The sequence below is a fragment of the Artemia sp. Qi Xiang Cuo genome, chromosome 15 (genome assembly GCF_049724085.1).
Source record: "Artemia sp. Qi Xiang Cuo chromosome 15, ASM4972408v1, whole genome shotgun sequence".
Classification (NCBI taxonomy): domain Eukaryota; kingdom Metazoa; phylum Arthropoda; class Branchiopoda; order Anostraca; family Artemiidae; genus Artemia; species Artemia sp. Qi Xiang Cuo.
Window position 1 is genome coordinate 44414034 of NC_142808.1, and position 15497 is coordinate 44429530.

Sequence of the window (15497 nt, forward strand, 5' to 3'; positions counted from 1 at the left end):
CGAGTTGGATTATTTCTGTAGTGTTTTGATAGGGTTTTCCTTGTCACAGTTTCATTTTCTTGATTTTTCATATTTCATTTTGAATTTGTTTCATTGTAATGCTAGAGTTGGAATATTTTAGTAGTGTTTTTTCAAGGTTTACCCTGCCACACTTTCATTTTCTTAATTTTTTAAGGTTTATTTTGGATTTTTTTCATTTAAATACAAGAGTTGGAATATTTCAGTAGTGTTTTGTTGTGGTTTACTTTGTCACAGTTACATTCTCTTAATTTTTCAAAGTTCCTTTTGAATTTCTTTCGATGAAACGAAAGAGTTGGAATATTTCAATAGTGTTTTGTCATGGTTTACCTTGTCACACTTACATTCTCTTAATTTTTGAAAGTTCATTTTGAATTTCTTTCGATGAAGTGCAAGAGTCGGAATATTTCAATAGTGTTTTGTCGTGGTTTACCCAGTCACAGTTACATTCTCTTAATTTTTCAAAGTTAGTTCCGGATTTCTCTTATTGAAGTACAAGCGTTGGAACAATTTAGTGGTATTCGCTAGTAGCTTAGCTTGTCACAGTTACATTCTTTGATTTTCAAAGTTGATTTCGAATCTCTTTCACTGATATGAAATAGTTGGGAAAATTCCTTAGTGCTTTTCCATAGCTTAACATGCCATACATACATTTCCTTAATTTTCAATTTTCATTTTGAATTTATTTCATTGAAATGCAAGCGTTGGATTATTTCAGTAGTGTTTTGTTATGGTTTACCTTGTCACTTTTACATTTTCTTGATTTTTCAAAGTTCGTTTTGGATTTCTTTTATTGAAGTGCAAGAGTTGGAATATTTCAGTAGTGTTTTGTCATGGTTTACCTTGTCACAGTTACATTCTCTTGATTTTTCAAAGTTCATTTTGAATTTCTTTTCGTTGAAATGCAAGAGTTGGAATATTTCAGTAGTGTTTTGTTGTGGTTTACCTTGACACAGTTACTTTCTCTTGATTTTTCAAAGTTCATTTTGGATTTCTTTCATTGAAATGCAAGAGTTGGAATATTTCGGTAGTGTTTTGTCATGGTTTACCTTGTCACAGTTGCATTCTCTTAATTTTTCAAAGTTCATTTTGAATTTCTTTTCGTTAAAATGCAAGAGTTGGAATTGTCACAGTTACATTCTCTTGATTTTTCAAAGTTCATTGTGGATTTCTTTCGTTGAAATATGTTTTGTTGTGCTTTACCTTGACACAGTTACATTTTCTTGATTTTTCTTAAGTTAGGTTAGGTTAGGCTAGATCAAGTTAGGTTAGGTTAAGCTCGGTTAGGTTAGGTTAGCCTACGTATGCGCGCGTACGTAGGAGAATATCGACACGCATTTACGATTGGATGCGTGATTTACGCCAGGAGAATATGGACACGCACTTACAACCATATCTTTGTTAGCGTGTGTTGCAAGAGGGTTCCTGAAAGAAAATAACAATGTATAGATTAACAGTCTTGATCGATAGTTCATACTGCAAACACATCTTTTTGGATACAATCTCTTTGATACAGTAAGACTGTTAATAAAGTAGACAATTGTGATTCCCTGTAGTCTTTTATTGAAACAATTTCATAATCGGACTTAAATTTGAAAATAGTTCACCTTGAACTGGCTATGATATTTAGATTGCGCAATGACCGATCAAAACATGAAGATTTATTTAAATCCGCTGCTGAACTTTATCACTAGATCCATGCCTGATTTTGCGAAAATTTGTCTGATAATCGGAAAAACTGTGAATTTTTTGATCATGGTAGTATTATCAGTGCTAAAGAATTTTTGTATAAGGAACTGAAGATTCAGAGCCGATGTTTGAAACACGCGAAGGACGAAGATAATGTATTTGACGTATGTGAATAGTTAAATCAGGCGGAAAGGATAATCTGCCTATTCTCACTTAGGTGAGAATAGTCCTAGGCTCATTATATAGAATAGACCTAGGCTCATAATATAGGCTCACTTAGGTGAGCAAATCTGCTCACCTAGTACTCGCAAGGACTTTGTCGATAAACTTCGCCCTGAGGCCTCAGGTGAAATAACTGAACTTAAAAAATAAGCTTCTGAATAAAAACTTGTTGTTAAGTCGAGCAGCGAATAAAATTGCCGAGAACGGTAAGAACAGTACCTCAGGTATCTCGGTGAGTGTGAAATCCCCACTGTTTATAGGGGTCCTGAATGGCGTTCTGACCGAATACGATGAGAATCAAGTCAAATCTCTTGTACCAAACTGCGTGAAAGTTTCACAGTGCAGAAAGTCCCGAGTGTTCAAGGTCTACTTTGAGTTGAAACAAAACCTGGATCAGTTTTTGAAAGTGTCTGTGAAAGTTGGCTACAAAAAGCTTTCTGCTCAAGCATATATCTCCCAAAGCGTTGTTTCTCGTGTCTTAAACCTGGGCATCTGGCCTCACAGTGCTCCAATCGGGCCCTCTGCTCTCGCTGTGGATCATGTGATCACACCTCTAACAGTGCCTCTCCGTGTTCGGAAAACATGATCTGTCTGGAATGTAAGGTTGCTGGTCATACATGTTACAGTGTAAAGTGTCCAAATAACAACAATCCACCAGCAAAGCCCACGGTATGATATGGATCCGCCTGCTACTGCGCAAACTGTACTTTCGTGGAATATTAATGGTGGACTTTTAGTCAAAATTCCTGTGATAAAAGGTTTGCTTTCGAACTCTGACATATTGTGCTTGCAAGAACATTTTTTGACGAGTCATAGTTTAGGCTTTCTGATAATTGACAATAATTTTCCTAGCTACTCGGTGCCCGCTAAACGATCCACTTCCAGTGGCCATCCCTCGGGTGGTATTGTGATGCTTATTAGGAAATCGTGCCGGTCGATTATTTTTGATTTATCTGATTTTTTTTCTTGCTGTCCGTGTAGAAGAGTATGTTATTGTAAACGTCCATCTCCCGACAGATTACCGCAATGACCAATCAGGAATTTTTATTTACTTCTGCGAGTGAGAAACTAGGGTCTTGCGTTTCGAAGATTCGCCACTTAGATAAGTGTTGTATTATTATAGAAGATATTAACTGTAATTTAACTGACACCTCGTTATTGTGTACTTCTATTTTGTCTAGTATTTTTGACGATTGGCTTAGGATCTTGCCGAAAGATCTCGATTACATTTATACACACCATTCAAGTCACGCGTCGAACCTTGACCATGTAGTTTCTACTGTAAATCTTCAGGTGTCACCTGTATACGTCGTTACTCACTTCCAACTATCAGACCACCTTCCAATATCTGCATATATTTCTTGTCTTTCTGTTCAGTCTACTCCCACCCCACAACCCCATCAGCCTCAGGCCCAATTTTACAGGGATTGGAAAAACATCCAAGGAGATCTTTTCGCAACAGTTACTAATTATGTCCTACACAAAATTCATCTTCCGTTCCAGCTGCTCAAGAGAAATCCACAAGCTGATGCAAATGAAATACAGGTGTTGCTAGAAATCTTTCTTGCACAAATTTATCATGCCTATGATGTGCAGAAAAAGCAGCTATTCCTCTTAAACGTATACGTCTGCGTGTCACGAAGCATTGGTCCAGTAAGCCGAGTCTAGTTGTAGCTTGGAGAAAATTCAAATTTTGGTACCATTTGTGGCTCCAGGGTGATCGTCCTCGCTCTGGCTGGGCTTCTGACATTCGTCTTTCTACCAAAAGAAAGTTTGCAAGAGAACGATCTATCCACATGCACCAGATAGTTAAAGAGACGATACCAGTAAGCTTCTCTATCCCAACCTTCCTTCTGCAGAAATGTATCAAAAGATCCTCTTAGCGCCCGCCAATCTGCTCAAAATATACCTGATTACGAGTGGAATTCGAACTTCTCTGCTGATTTCTCCCCGCCAGAAGCCGCCCTACAAGCCAAATATGAAGATAAGCTTAATAAATTTCCGTCAAGTTTTCTTACCGACAGTTTTGTTTTTTCGGTTGATTCTGTACTGCGAGCGATCCACCGTCTAAAACGTAAAAAACCTTCTTTTATCGATAAAGTGAGCGCTCTTCACATTCTGCATGGAAGTGAGCTGTTGGTAAAACATATTGCTCTTTTGATGCAGATGATTGTCACCCAAGGAGTTGTACCTTCTTCTTTCTCGATCGGAGATCTCACTCCAATTCCCAAGAAAGGTAAACTTTCCACCCAGTGCTCGTCTTTCCACCTTATAACGGTGGTTACTACCTTCTGTAAGGTTTTCGAACTTCTGTTCATTGACCATATGACCACGAAATGCTATGTTCCACCTTACCAATTTGTATTTCAGCAACGTCTCGGTTGTTCCCACGCTTTGTCCGTTGTCGTGAACGTATTCATCAATACTGATGCATCAGGTGAAACTCTCGTGTTACCCGGGCACGATGTTTGCAAAGCGTTCGATTCTCTCATTCACGCCGCTATGCTACTCCATGCAGCAAAACGTGAAGTGATCCCTTCATATATCAGAGCTCTTCAAGGCAAGTCTTCTCGTCTTAAAGTTCGCCTAATACTTACCCATTATCTAAGGCTGACGGCTCTCAAGTCTACGCACCAACCCTTGATATTTTTGTCAACGTCAAATACGGTACCCATCAAGCTGCTGTTTCTTCCCCGTCACTCTTCAATAACGGAGTTCTTGATGCACAGTCAGCTGTTCCCACATGTTTCATATTTGTCGGTATTGATTTATCTCTCATATATTATACAGACGACATTTTAAATTTGAGCCACACTATTCAGTGTATTAGCGAGATTTTCGCATCACTACCATCTGAGTATGCAAAATTACGTCTTCAGTTCAATGCTGAGAAGTCTGAAGTTGCCTTCTTCACCTGAAAGCAACAGTCAGCTGTAAATATTCTTCTCGGAAATAGTAGGATTATGCCAGTAGAACATAACATGTCTTTCCACTGGTTCGTCAATAATGCACACGCGACAACTATTATTGCTCGCATTGAACGTAGAGTTGGGTTATCATATGCTCCTTTTGTTACGAATAAGTTATGCTTAAATCGCCGTCTTCTTTCGAAACTTTTCAACTCCGTCACTCTACCACATTATCTGCACATATCGCCGTTTTGTAAAAATGCTCACAAAATCTGACAAGTCAAACATTCTTTCAGTTTCTTTTTCCGATTCGCAAGATATCTTTTATGTTTTCCCACTTGGACCCGTAAAATTGCAAAATTCGTGCTTATAATTCTTGTTTGACGAAGTTGAACCATCCTTTGTCGTCGGTACTAGCCCAATAGTTAAGATGTATTTGTTGTGTGTTTTTTAAGTGTTTGCTTTCGCGCTTAGTGTGTATTTCTTCTTTTTTTTTCGTTTATTCCTCCGTATTTTCCTTTCTTTGTAAGACTGGTTTCCCAATAAATAGTAATAATAATAATTTAAAGGAAAATCATGTAAAATCTACTCAAAATTTGGGAATTTATAATAAAAGTGATATGACACTGAAATTAGTGCTGGAAGTAGAGCGAAACTACATTGTGAATATATATTGACCCATAGAAGGTTCAAGTAAATGATCCACCATAAAGGCTCACATAATAAATAGTAGATTGTCATTTCTTTTTCTTTCAATATCGGGACAGTAGACCTCTTGTCACGCGTCTTCGGCAATGACATTTCAATGGTGTACTTTTATCGACTGTATATCACATCATTTATGAGCGAATGATGTTTAGCCCAGTTGGTGGTAAGCCCCAAACGGATCTCCAGAAAGTAAGTTGTTGCATCTACTTTGGCCTTGACAAAGAAAAGATTACCTATCCCCGTCCACCAGATCAAAGTCAACCACAACAGTACCCACAGTATGAATAGAATACAAACCATATACATCTATGCATTAGTTTATAAATGTAATTCCTAAAAAAAAGAAGTGATAGATTACCTGAAGTCGAAAGTGTCTGAGCCCAGTAGTTTCATCACCCATAGCAAGATACATATTACAAGAAGATATATCACAGGCTGTTATGCTAAGGCCAAGATTTGAGCATTTTGTATCAACCAATTTCCCGCTAGAACACGACCAAACCTGAAAGATAAAGGATTGAAATAAAAAATAAATGAAACCAAAGTCTCAACTTCTCTTGAACCAAAATATTTTATCTAGAGACTCAACCAGAAATAATGGATGAGGTGAGGGGATCAGAGGCATTTGTTCATGGAGGAGTGCCTGGATCGCAACTTACCAAACTGTGATTTCCTTACAAAAAAAAATTATAGTCGCGGGGCTGGGTGTTGGCACAGAGGCTTCCTTAGTTCCTTTGACATCACGTTTCTTAAAACAATCGATTTATTTTCGTTCTAAGTGCATAAGTGTAGCTAGGGATGGGAGCTATGGCCCATGGGTCACAGTTGTGAGCAAAGCTAATGGAAGCATTTATTAAGTTAAAACTGAATCGTCTGAAAATGCAGCAAAATTCATGGCCAGCTGCTCATCTCCATCAAATTTAATTAAGATTGAATGACGAATGAAAGGAATTTAAACCCTCAGAGAGACCTGATTGAATGCGATTACTTGACCCCATAATCATAGCTGTCGGCCCGCCATGAATTTGGCCAGTCCATCTAGGAATTTAGCTGACGAAAACATTTTGACGTCCCCCTCCCAGCCAAAGAAGTTAGATCAGCAAAACACCCAAAAAAGACCTAAGTATAAGCCCAGTTGCACATTCCCTCCGGAGGCATCTAACCCCTTTGGTAAGTCTGGCAAGTTGGATCTAGTAAATGTGCTTAATATAAGAATTTAAAAAATTCTAGACTATCAAAAAAGGCGTGACTACAAAATTAACAGTTGCCTTTGGCAACCATTGTTTAGATTTAACAACCCACTTTGGTAGACATGCTGATGAAAAAAATGTGCAAATTCTCCCAATACCCTACCATATTTATTAGCCTTATACTTCTTAAAAAAATAGTGCTAAATCTTCCTTAATTACTAAGCTATTTGTCAAAATAGTAATCCCTAAAAATTTCTTAAATAACAAGGCTTAGAGGGGAGAAAGTAGATGTTTATAGGATAAACGTTTATATAATAAAGTACATGTTAAATGTTTAGTAGATGCTTACATAGTATATGACGTCACAATGTCATAAGTTTATAGGATTTATATTGTCGAAGTAGATGTTTATATAATAAAGTAGATGTTTAAATGTTTAGTGGGTCTTTATACAGTAGTAATGCGAAACAAATATTCTTCCAACATAAGAAGTTTTCCAAAGAAGATTGAAGAGCTATATTAAGCCTAAGACAGCCAGGAATAAAGTTAAACAGGAATTTAAGCGTAACGCTAACACAAATGACTATCAATAAATAAATGGAACCCAAAAACGCAGAGAAAAGTCAAGAATGTCATTTGTAATCCACTGAAAACAATTTTTATTTCCAGCTTTTTTATTTGTCAAAATATCCACAAAAAAAGAAAGAAATTACCCTAATAACGAAAATGACTGAACAGAACTAATGAAATGTAGATTGAAAGTTTAATATACATTGATTCCTGAAAGTCTTTGTAATTTTGGATTTATTAACGTTGTGAAAGAGAAACGTTTATACATTATTTTGTTTTCAGTAAAGCGCAAATAACGTTCTGGTCTTTAGAAGGCATATGGGGCGTCAATCATACTCCAATTTGTGGGAGCTTCTGTTCGTTTTAAGTTTGACTGGATTATTTATTGTCGTTTTTGTTAGTTTAACGCTTGAATTACTACTTCACTATATTTCTGTTCGTCTTAGGCTTAATGTAGGTCTTTACTTTTCTTTGAGATATTGCTTTCGAGAGAAAAGTTTTTTTCAAGTTTTTAATTTAAATTTTTTTTGTATTGTTTTTAATAGTCCTATTAGTAATATTCGTAGCAGCAGTTGAGATAGTCGTAGTGGTGGTAGTTAAAGCAGTAACAGTCTTAGTAATATTGGTTATAGAAGTATTAGTCGGACTAGCAGTTGTAGTAGTAGTTGTAATAGTCCAAGTAGCAGTAATAGTAGTAGTAGCAATAGTCATAGTAGTAGTAGTAGTATTCATAGCAGTTGTAGATGTCGTTGAAGCAGCAGTGGCAGTAATAGTAGTCGTAGCAGTCGTAGTAGTCATAGCAGTCTTAGTCGTATTGGTCGCATACAGCCGTGGTTGTAGTAGTATTCTTAGTAGTAGTAGTCGTAATAGAAGTATCCATAGTCATAGTAGTAGCATTCGTAGTTGTAGATAGTAGTAGTAGCTGCTACAGCAGTTGTCGTCGTAGTAGTAATATGCATATATTGCCTTTGGTTAGTTCAAGATCCCAACCCAATCATGCCCTTTAAGTTTCAACTTAATACCCTAAGGTGTTCCCTTAGGATACGTCCTTTAAAGAACCTGCAAGTACATAGTGGGGTTTGTCTTAGTTCAACGTTTTCTTCGACGCTCCCTAAAACTTTCCACTTAGCTTTTTTGAGACCTAGGATAAAAAATAATCCTCTGTCCAAATAACAAATGTTATATGAAAACAATGAACAAGATTCATAACTTACTGCCCTTGCCCCTAGGGCTGTGGGGGCATGTCATCCCCAGATGCATAACTTTTGGGTATTTAACTATTTTGAAAAAAATGGCTGTATCATAGTTTTGGTCACATGTCATTGAACGTAAGACAGCGAAAAAGGGCGAGATGGGCTGATTGTCCTAAAATTTATTTTGACTCCTGAAATAAGGCATTAGAATTTTCAATTTATGAGAATGAGCCACATTCAAGGTTACTAAGAAAACTACTTCCATACGAAATTGTCTGGAAAATAAAAACATAGAAGCCAATTGCTTCTTTACTTATGCAGCTCTATTACTCTGCCCATGGGCGCCCATAAGCTGAACTCCCGGGGGGGGCAAACTTCGTCTAATTGCTACTTTTAATGCTATATAATAGAAATCTCAGAACAAAAATATAAAAATAAGGCAGCACCATTCAGCAAGGGGGGGCAAGAGCCCCCCCCTGCCCCCCCATATGGGTGCCCATGACTCTGCCTTTAATAAAATGGGTGAACCGATAAAATTTCCTAACCTCATAAGTTTACATGTCATAGTTTTGTAAGTCTAAAATGTTGTAAGTCTATAGTTTTTAATGTCAAAGCAGATGTCTATAGTGAGAAAGGAGAGTGTCATTACCTTAGCAGTGCCTTCTGAATGCACAACCAACACTGAGAGATCATCTTTTTTATTTGAGCCATATCTCCGTACAGAAGAGCCATCAATGGAATGAGAAACGAAATAAAATTGAAAGACTTCAACTCTTGGGATATCTATTTTTCTACCAACAAAAGATGGGCTTCCTCTTGATTCTAGATCTTTGTCTTTTGCCCTTGTCCATAGCTTAGAAAATAAAAGGGAAAAAGTCAGGTGGATCATATCTCACTGAGCCCTCGTTTTTACACCAAGAAGGAGAAAAAGAAGCGAAGAACGAGAAAATAATTATTGGAATACAAATTATAATTTGTATTTTAATATAATTTACTTTATATTACAATAAAATATACTTTATAATAATTTTTAGAAAAGAACAAAAAAAGAAGACAAAAAAATTATTCGAGAAAAGAAAGGGAATAGGAATTGAGGCTGCATTGGTGATTTCCTTTTTTCTCTAACATATAATTCTTAACCCCATGTCTTTGGAGTCTTTGGCTTTACAAATCAGATACATCATAAACATGACACTATACAAGTGTTTTTTAATTGAAAGAAGGAAGAGAAAAAAGAAAAAAAGTGGCATAAATATTTCAACCCAAGTTGAACGTTTAGTTTTCGATTATTTTCTTTAGCATGTTTTGTTTTTATTGTAGATGATACTGGAGCAGTCATACAAAAGAAAAAACAAAAGAAGGAAAGAAAATAAAAATACTTTACTATTGAAATTGTTATGATAAAGTGCAAATTGAACTTTTTTGGGTTTGGCAATTTTTCCTCAAGTACATTACTTTAGAATCACCCAAGCTAGGCTTTAAAGGCCTTAACTTTCAATGACTGGTACATCGTAATTGAAAAATTTGTGTAACTGATGAAGGAGAAAAAGAAACAATAAAAAGAAATTATTTGTATCATTATAAAATCATAAATAGGATAGATAGTCACCTTTCTTTATTTGATTTTGGCTAATATTTTTTATAAACTCTAATAACAATAAAAATTAATTGTAGGATTTCTTGAAAAATTGTAAGCTGAAACAGAAACAGCAAAACCTTTAGGCTAGGCAATTTCTTTGCAGAAATACTTTTTGATATTATAAAAGCAAGTGGTTGAGCAAGGTCAATGGAGCTAAGTCAAGCTCGGTCAACAAAGATTTTTCAGGATTTGACAGATGATCTGATTCCTGAAAGTTTCATTCACCTACTTTCTACCTTATTCACCTACCTTATGCTTTCTTTAATCTTGACAACAAGTTGTCGAGAAAGCGTTTTCTTACTCTATACACAAAAATAATTCACAACACCGTAATTAAAAAGAAAAATATTTTGTTTCAATCTCAGGAACGCTTTCCACAGAAAGCTCAATAACCTTATTGCTGCTCTCCTGCAATAATGACCAAATTTCAGTTACGAACTTTAGATCAACCAGCAACAAATGTAAAAAGGATAAAGTCATCACCGGATAAAGTCTATATGTATAAAAAAGGAAATGCAACAGAAAAGTAAAAAGCTTACCATCATCGTTCCATCCTTGCCAACAGTAGCCAAAACTTTTCCTTTAGGCCCAAACTTCATGATATTAATCATGGATCCAACATGAAATTCAACAGTTACCACTTTACCACTGGTAAGAGACAGCATTTTGATTTGATTGCTTTCTGTAGCCCAAACTACATTTTTACTAGATGCAGTGAAAGCACAAGTAATAATTGATGAATCCTCTTCAGAACATGCCGCTACTGCTTTGCTTGTCGTTAACCCACGCTTCACCTATAACAAATCTAGGATATTATCTTCTATATTTACCAGCAGTGTTTTTTCATACTTTTGTAGGAAATACAAATGAAATCCCACTTTGAAAAATAACGAATTTGCAAAATTTAAAAAGAAAAAGTTGACAAGAAAGGTAAAAAAAAACAACTGATACAGACTATATAGTAGCATATCGCTAAGAACATTATTCGGATTATATACACTTTCGGTACTGCCTACAAGGATCTTAGTTTGCTCGATTACAGCAATACTCCAACAAAAAACGATTAACCGTTGGTTTTGAGCCCATTCGCAATGAGATTCTACTAAAACCGAAATTTAGATTGCGCTAGAAAATAAGAATTTTTTGATGGCTGAAAAATTTAACGAACAATTCGGTAGCTTAGATTAACGGTGGCTAAATAGTCTTAGTAAATTTCATTGCGAATGGGCCTTTAGCAAAACAGCCAGGCAACAATGCTATGTTAAATTCAAGTGTTTTTTCAAACTTAAGTTAAAAAAAAAATCGCTGAATACCCCCTCCCCCCTCGGAAAAAATTGATTGTTAGTAGATTTGTTTTATACTATATTGCAAACAAATGGTAAAAGTATAAGTAAATATCTCGAGTCAGTTTATTTGAATCCGTTTTGCAGATATATGTTGTATAGAGAGCAAAACAATATTTTCTGTTCATTTTAAGTTTCAACTTCGCTCTTTATCCCCATTAGAAAATCTTCGTCTTAAAATTATATTTCATTAATTTTTATGTCTTAAAAATATATGTAACCCACCTGAAAAAAAGATCTTTGTCTAACTTAGGTGAAGAAACTAAAGATGTCAATACGAGTTTTTGTTAAAATAGGCCATTAAATATATGTTTGCTTCACACCTCTCCTAAACTTTCCTTTAAAAAGATACCTTTACCTCGATATCTTTGGGGAATTGCAGATAAAAAAATCAATTATTTATGGAATATTGAGAAAAATAAAAACAATGATGTTCTGACGAAGCGCGTTCGCTGATCAGCTCAAAAGCAAAATTTATTATATTTAAAGTAAGGTGGTACCTTAAAGGCCAAACTATTTAAAGCTGATTGGGCGCTCTTACCAAAACTTGAAAAATTATCAAGTTTTTATCTAATCGGTCTTATTTTAATTATCGGTCTTATCTAATCGAGAAATCGTTCAAAATTAAAGTACTAAGAACGAAACAAAATTAAAAAGGGCAAAATTAACCACAGGGTATCTAGTTGCTTTAAAAATGTAGAGTCCCGAAAGTAGGCAAGAAGACATGTTTGTTACTAGCCTAAGCCGTTACAGGGGATTAAAGGGCTAATTCATTGTTTTATTGAAACTTCCACAGCTTGGAGAGGAGATCCGAATAAATGAAAAAAAAAACTAAAAGACAACACCTACTTTCCACAGAATCTTAGAAAAAACTTTAAATTTCTCGCGTTGTACCGGGGACAGAGATATTCGTTTTTAACAAGATTTGCATTATCAGTGTGAATTTTTTTTTCGATTCACTGGAGCAGAATTTTCTTTTTTAAGTTCAGGAAAGGACATTTTCTTCAAATGATCTGGTATCCCAAAGGAAAGATCATTTGAGCAATTTGGCCGCTTTAAGACTCCCCTGTGGTGCTACTCGCTTTGATTGCCAACAAAATGGACGTATTTACATTGCCGTTTTCAGTCAAAACGGCAGACAGCAATACTTGATAGCTAGTTTCCAGGGAGGATTTACTTAGCCAAAGCTGAGGCTCACAAAATGATTTTAAAGTACCGCACTCTCTTAACGCAACAATATCCAGCATATTGAATTTAGGATATGACAAAGATCAAACAATAAAACATATTGTTTCATAAACTCTTACTGAAAGTAAAGAATTTTGATTATATAAAACCTTGAAGATGATTCTTTTTAAATTAAATGTACTTCTTCCTGAAATACAAAGCAATAAGCATTTGACTATTTCATTTTTTGTGGCAATAATTAAAGAAATTCAAATTAAAGCAAAATTAAACAAAAAATACTAGTCCGGTCATAAACTACTTTAAAATTTAACGCATTCGGTGGTGCTTAGTATATTCTTCGCATTATTTCAATAGAAAGAAAATATACGAGACGTAGCCATTAGCTGGACCTATCTACCTCTATGCCTTGACGACTCACTACTGCAATTTCAAGAGACTCAGGATTATCTGAAGTCCACCGAGCATCCATCTCATATCCTCCCGGAATAAAGTCAGATACTTGTTCTGTTTCCATCTCCCACATAACAAGCATAAAATCCATTGTTCCAGTAAGCACATAGGTATTTAATCCAAACGCTAGGCAGATTATTTTCCTATAAAAATATAAATAAAAAATAGATGTATAGATATAAAGTGGTACTAGTAAGACAACACATGTGGAAGGTTACACCCAATATGGGAGAGGTCAAAAAGCAAGAAAAACCGATGAGAGTGGTCATTTTAACAGAAATTAAACAGAAAAGAAAAGAAGAAGCATACCATTATACAAGAGCACCATTTCACAAACCTGTAAGTGAAGTGGGGGGATAGCAATATTGTTATTTTGTTTTCAATTTTCCTCCCATGAAAAATGCAAAAAGAGCTAATTTTCAATAGCTAGAGGGGTGGGGACAGGAAATCCTACCTCCTCCTAATGACGCACCTGCAATTACATTCTCTATTCGATGCTCTTTCCAAGCATAATAATCATTCCAATTGCGTCCTAGACCAACCCCTCCCTAAACTGAAAGTAGGGACATTAGGGCTTGGAAATAGGAATCAAACAGGCACCAATTGTTATGTTAATAACTGAATATAACCAGCACCTCTATTCAAATAAGGCACGCTAAAACTTACCCTAAACTGCCTATAATTTGTCCCTCAAACCTTTAATAAAATTTCGATCAAAGTAATGAGCAACATTTCCATCTCTGAAGCTTACTAAAATGTGGTACAGCATCTCTTGTTTCGTCAATATACTGATGGTCATTAGGTATATTGTTGTAGGAGCAAGGGTGTTAGGCAATCGATAAATGTATTTCTAGCAAAACCAACCGCACGTACCAAAGATCACCTCAAAAACCTTCTGCAGGATGCAGAGCCCTGGTGACTTGCTTTGTAACAATGTAACAACGAATTAAATACAAATAAGGAGAAAATTGCATATAAAAATGAACAATAGATAAGCTAAATTATTCAGTTGCCTTCTTAGCCACTTCTTCAGCAGATTTCAGATCAACTCCTGCTTTTTTTTCTAGCAGTCTATTCACCCCTTCAAACACCTGTCTTTAAGTATTTGTCATTTGTACGTTGAACTTTTAGAGCATCTAGCATAGACTTTACTATCTATACACCAACCAACCCTTTCACTTCAGAGCATCATCTAGAGTACTGGCCACTACTTCAAAAAGATTGTCTGAAATCGTTGCTTGTACTGACAGTTGTTTTTCTTTCTATTTGCATTGCTTTCTGATGCAGTTATAGATTTTTCTTCTTTTCAAGGCTTTATTTCAATGCATGATGCCCTTCACTGTCGTGCTGCTTTCTCTCTTCTCTTTTTTTATCTTCAAATCTCTCGTCAGCAAATCATTCAAGATATTTCTCATATACCAATCAGGCAGACCATGCATAGGAAATAGTCACAGAGGGGATGGGATGCAATTTTATTTTTCCACAATACAGCTTTAGTACATCTTTGACGGTCAATTTGTCATTGAGAGTTCTCTTCAGCATCAATGTCTGATGCTAGCTGCATGCACTTTTTAATTCGCGGATACCATGTGTCACATTTGCACTTCCATGTGAAACGATGAAACTAGCACGTGTTAAACTTTTCAAATTAGGATAGCTCCTATCCTTGTTACATGTGAGGAGATGGGTCCAGTAGTTGCCAACTTGTTGGTCGTGCTAGTCTTCAGGTTCCAACTGGATCAAACGCTACTCATCTTGTAAACTGCCTTCAATGGTCACAGGATCTTTTCTCAAATAAGGAGCTAGGAATTTTCGCGTGGACCAGCACGTGTTTCTTCTCTGTAAAGAGAATTTCTTATGTAAAAAATTTGGTAGCAGGGATAAAATGTTGGAGACAATCGACAGAAACGCAGGCGTGGAATTTTTGTTTATGCCTTACAAAGCTGCTTCCGTCATTTCACCATAGTTGATACTTACAAGAGCCAAGAATACTACTATATTGCGATTCAAATGATGCTTAATCTTAGCTTGACCATTTTTTTAAGTTCATTTTAACCTTTTGGTTACTATGGGCTAGAATTTGATCTTTACTAGGTTGAATGAACTATATGATTTTTGACTCTCCTATATTTTGATTATTACTAATTCTAGTCTATTTATTCGGTTAAGTAGTTGTATAGCAAAACTTTAGGAGTTTTTAAGCATTTTATCCTATGTGTACACAGTAAGAGCAGCTAAATATGACTCAGGGAGAGATGTGATCCCTGATTGCTCTTGCTTTTTCGGCAGTCATGCCACAAATCTTAGAAGTGAGAAATTTCCTTGAGCTAAAGCAATACCATTCAAAAGGAGCTTATAACAACATTTGATAGCTAAGA

At 35.8% G+C, this 15497-nt stretch overlaps 1 protein-coding gene across 1 annotated transcript; it reads right to left on the bottom strand.

Moving 5' to 3' along the window:
- Positions 1-5018: 5018 nt before the first annotated feature.
- LOC148943715 (uncharacterized) lies at positions 5019-14953 on the bottom strand. Its single transcript, XM_089101209.1, has 6 exons — positions 14706-14953; positions 13067-13262; positions 10678-10932; positions 9149-9352; positions 5905-6048; positions 5019-5060 (listed from the first exon to the last, which is right to left on the bottom strand). Exons 2-6 carry the CDS (start codon positions 13208-13210, stop codon positions 5019-5021), a joined length of 789 nt encoding a protein of 262 aa, XP_088957335.1. The 5' UTR covers positions 13211-13262; positions 14706-14953.
- Positions 14954-15497: the final 544 nt, after the last annotated feature.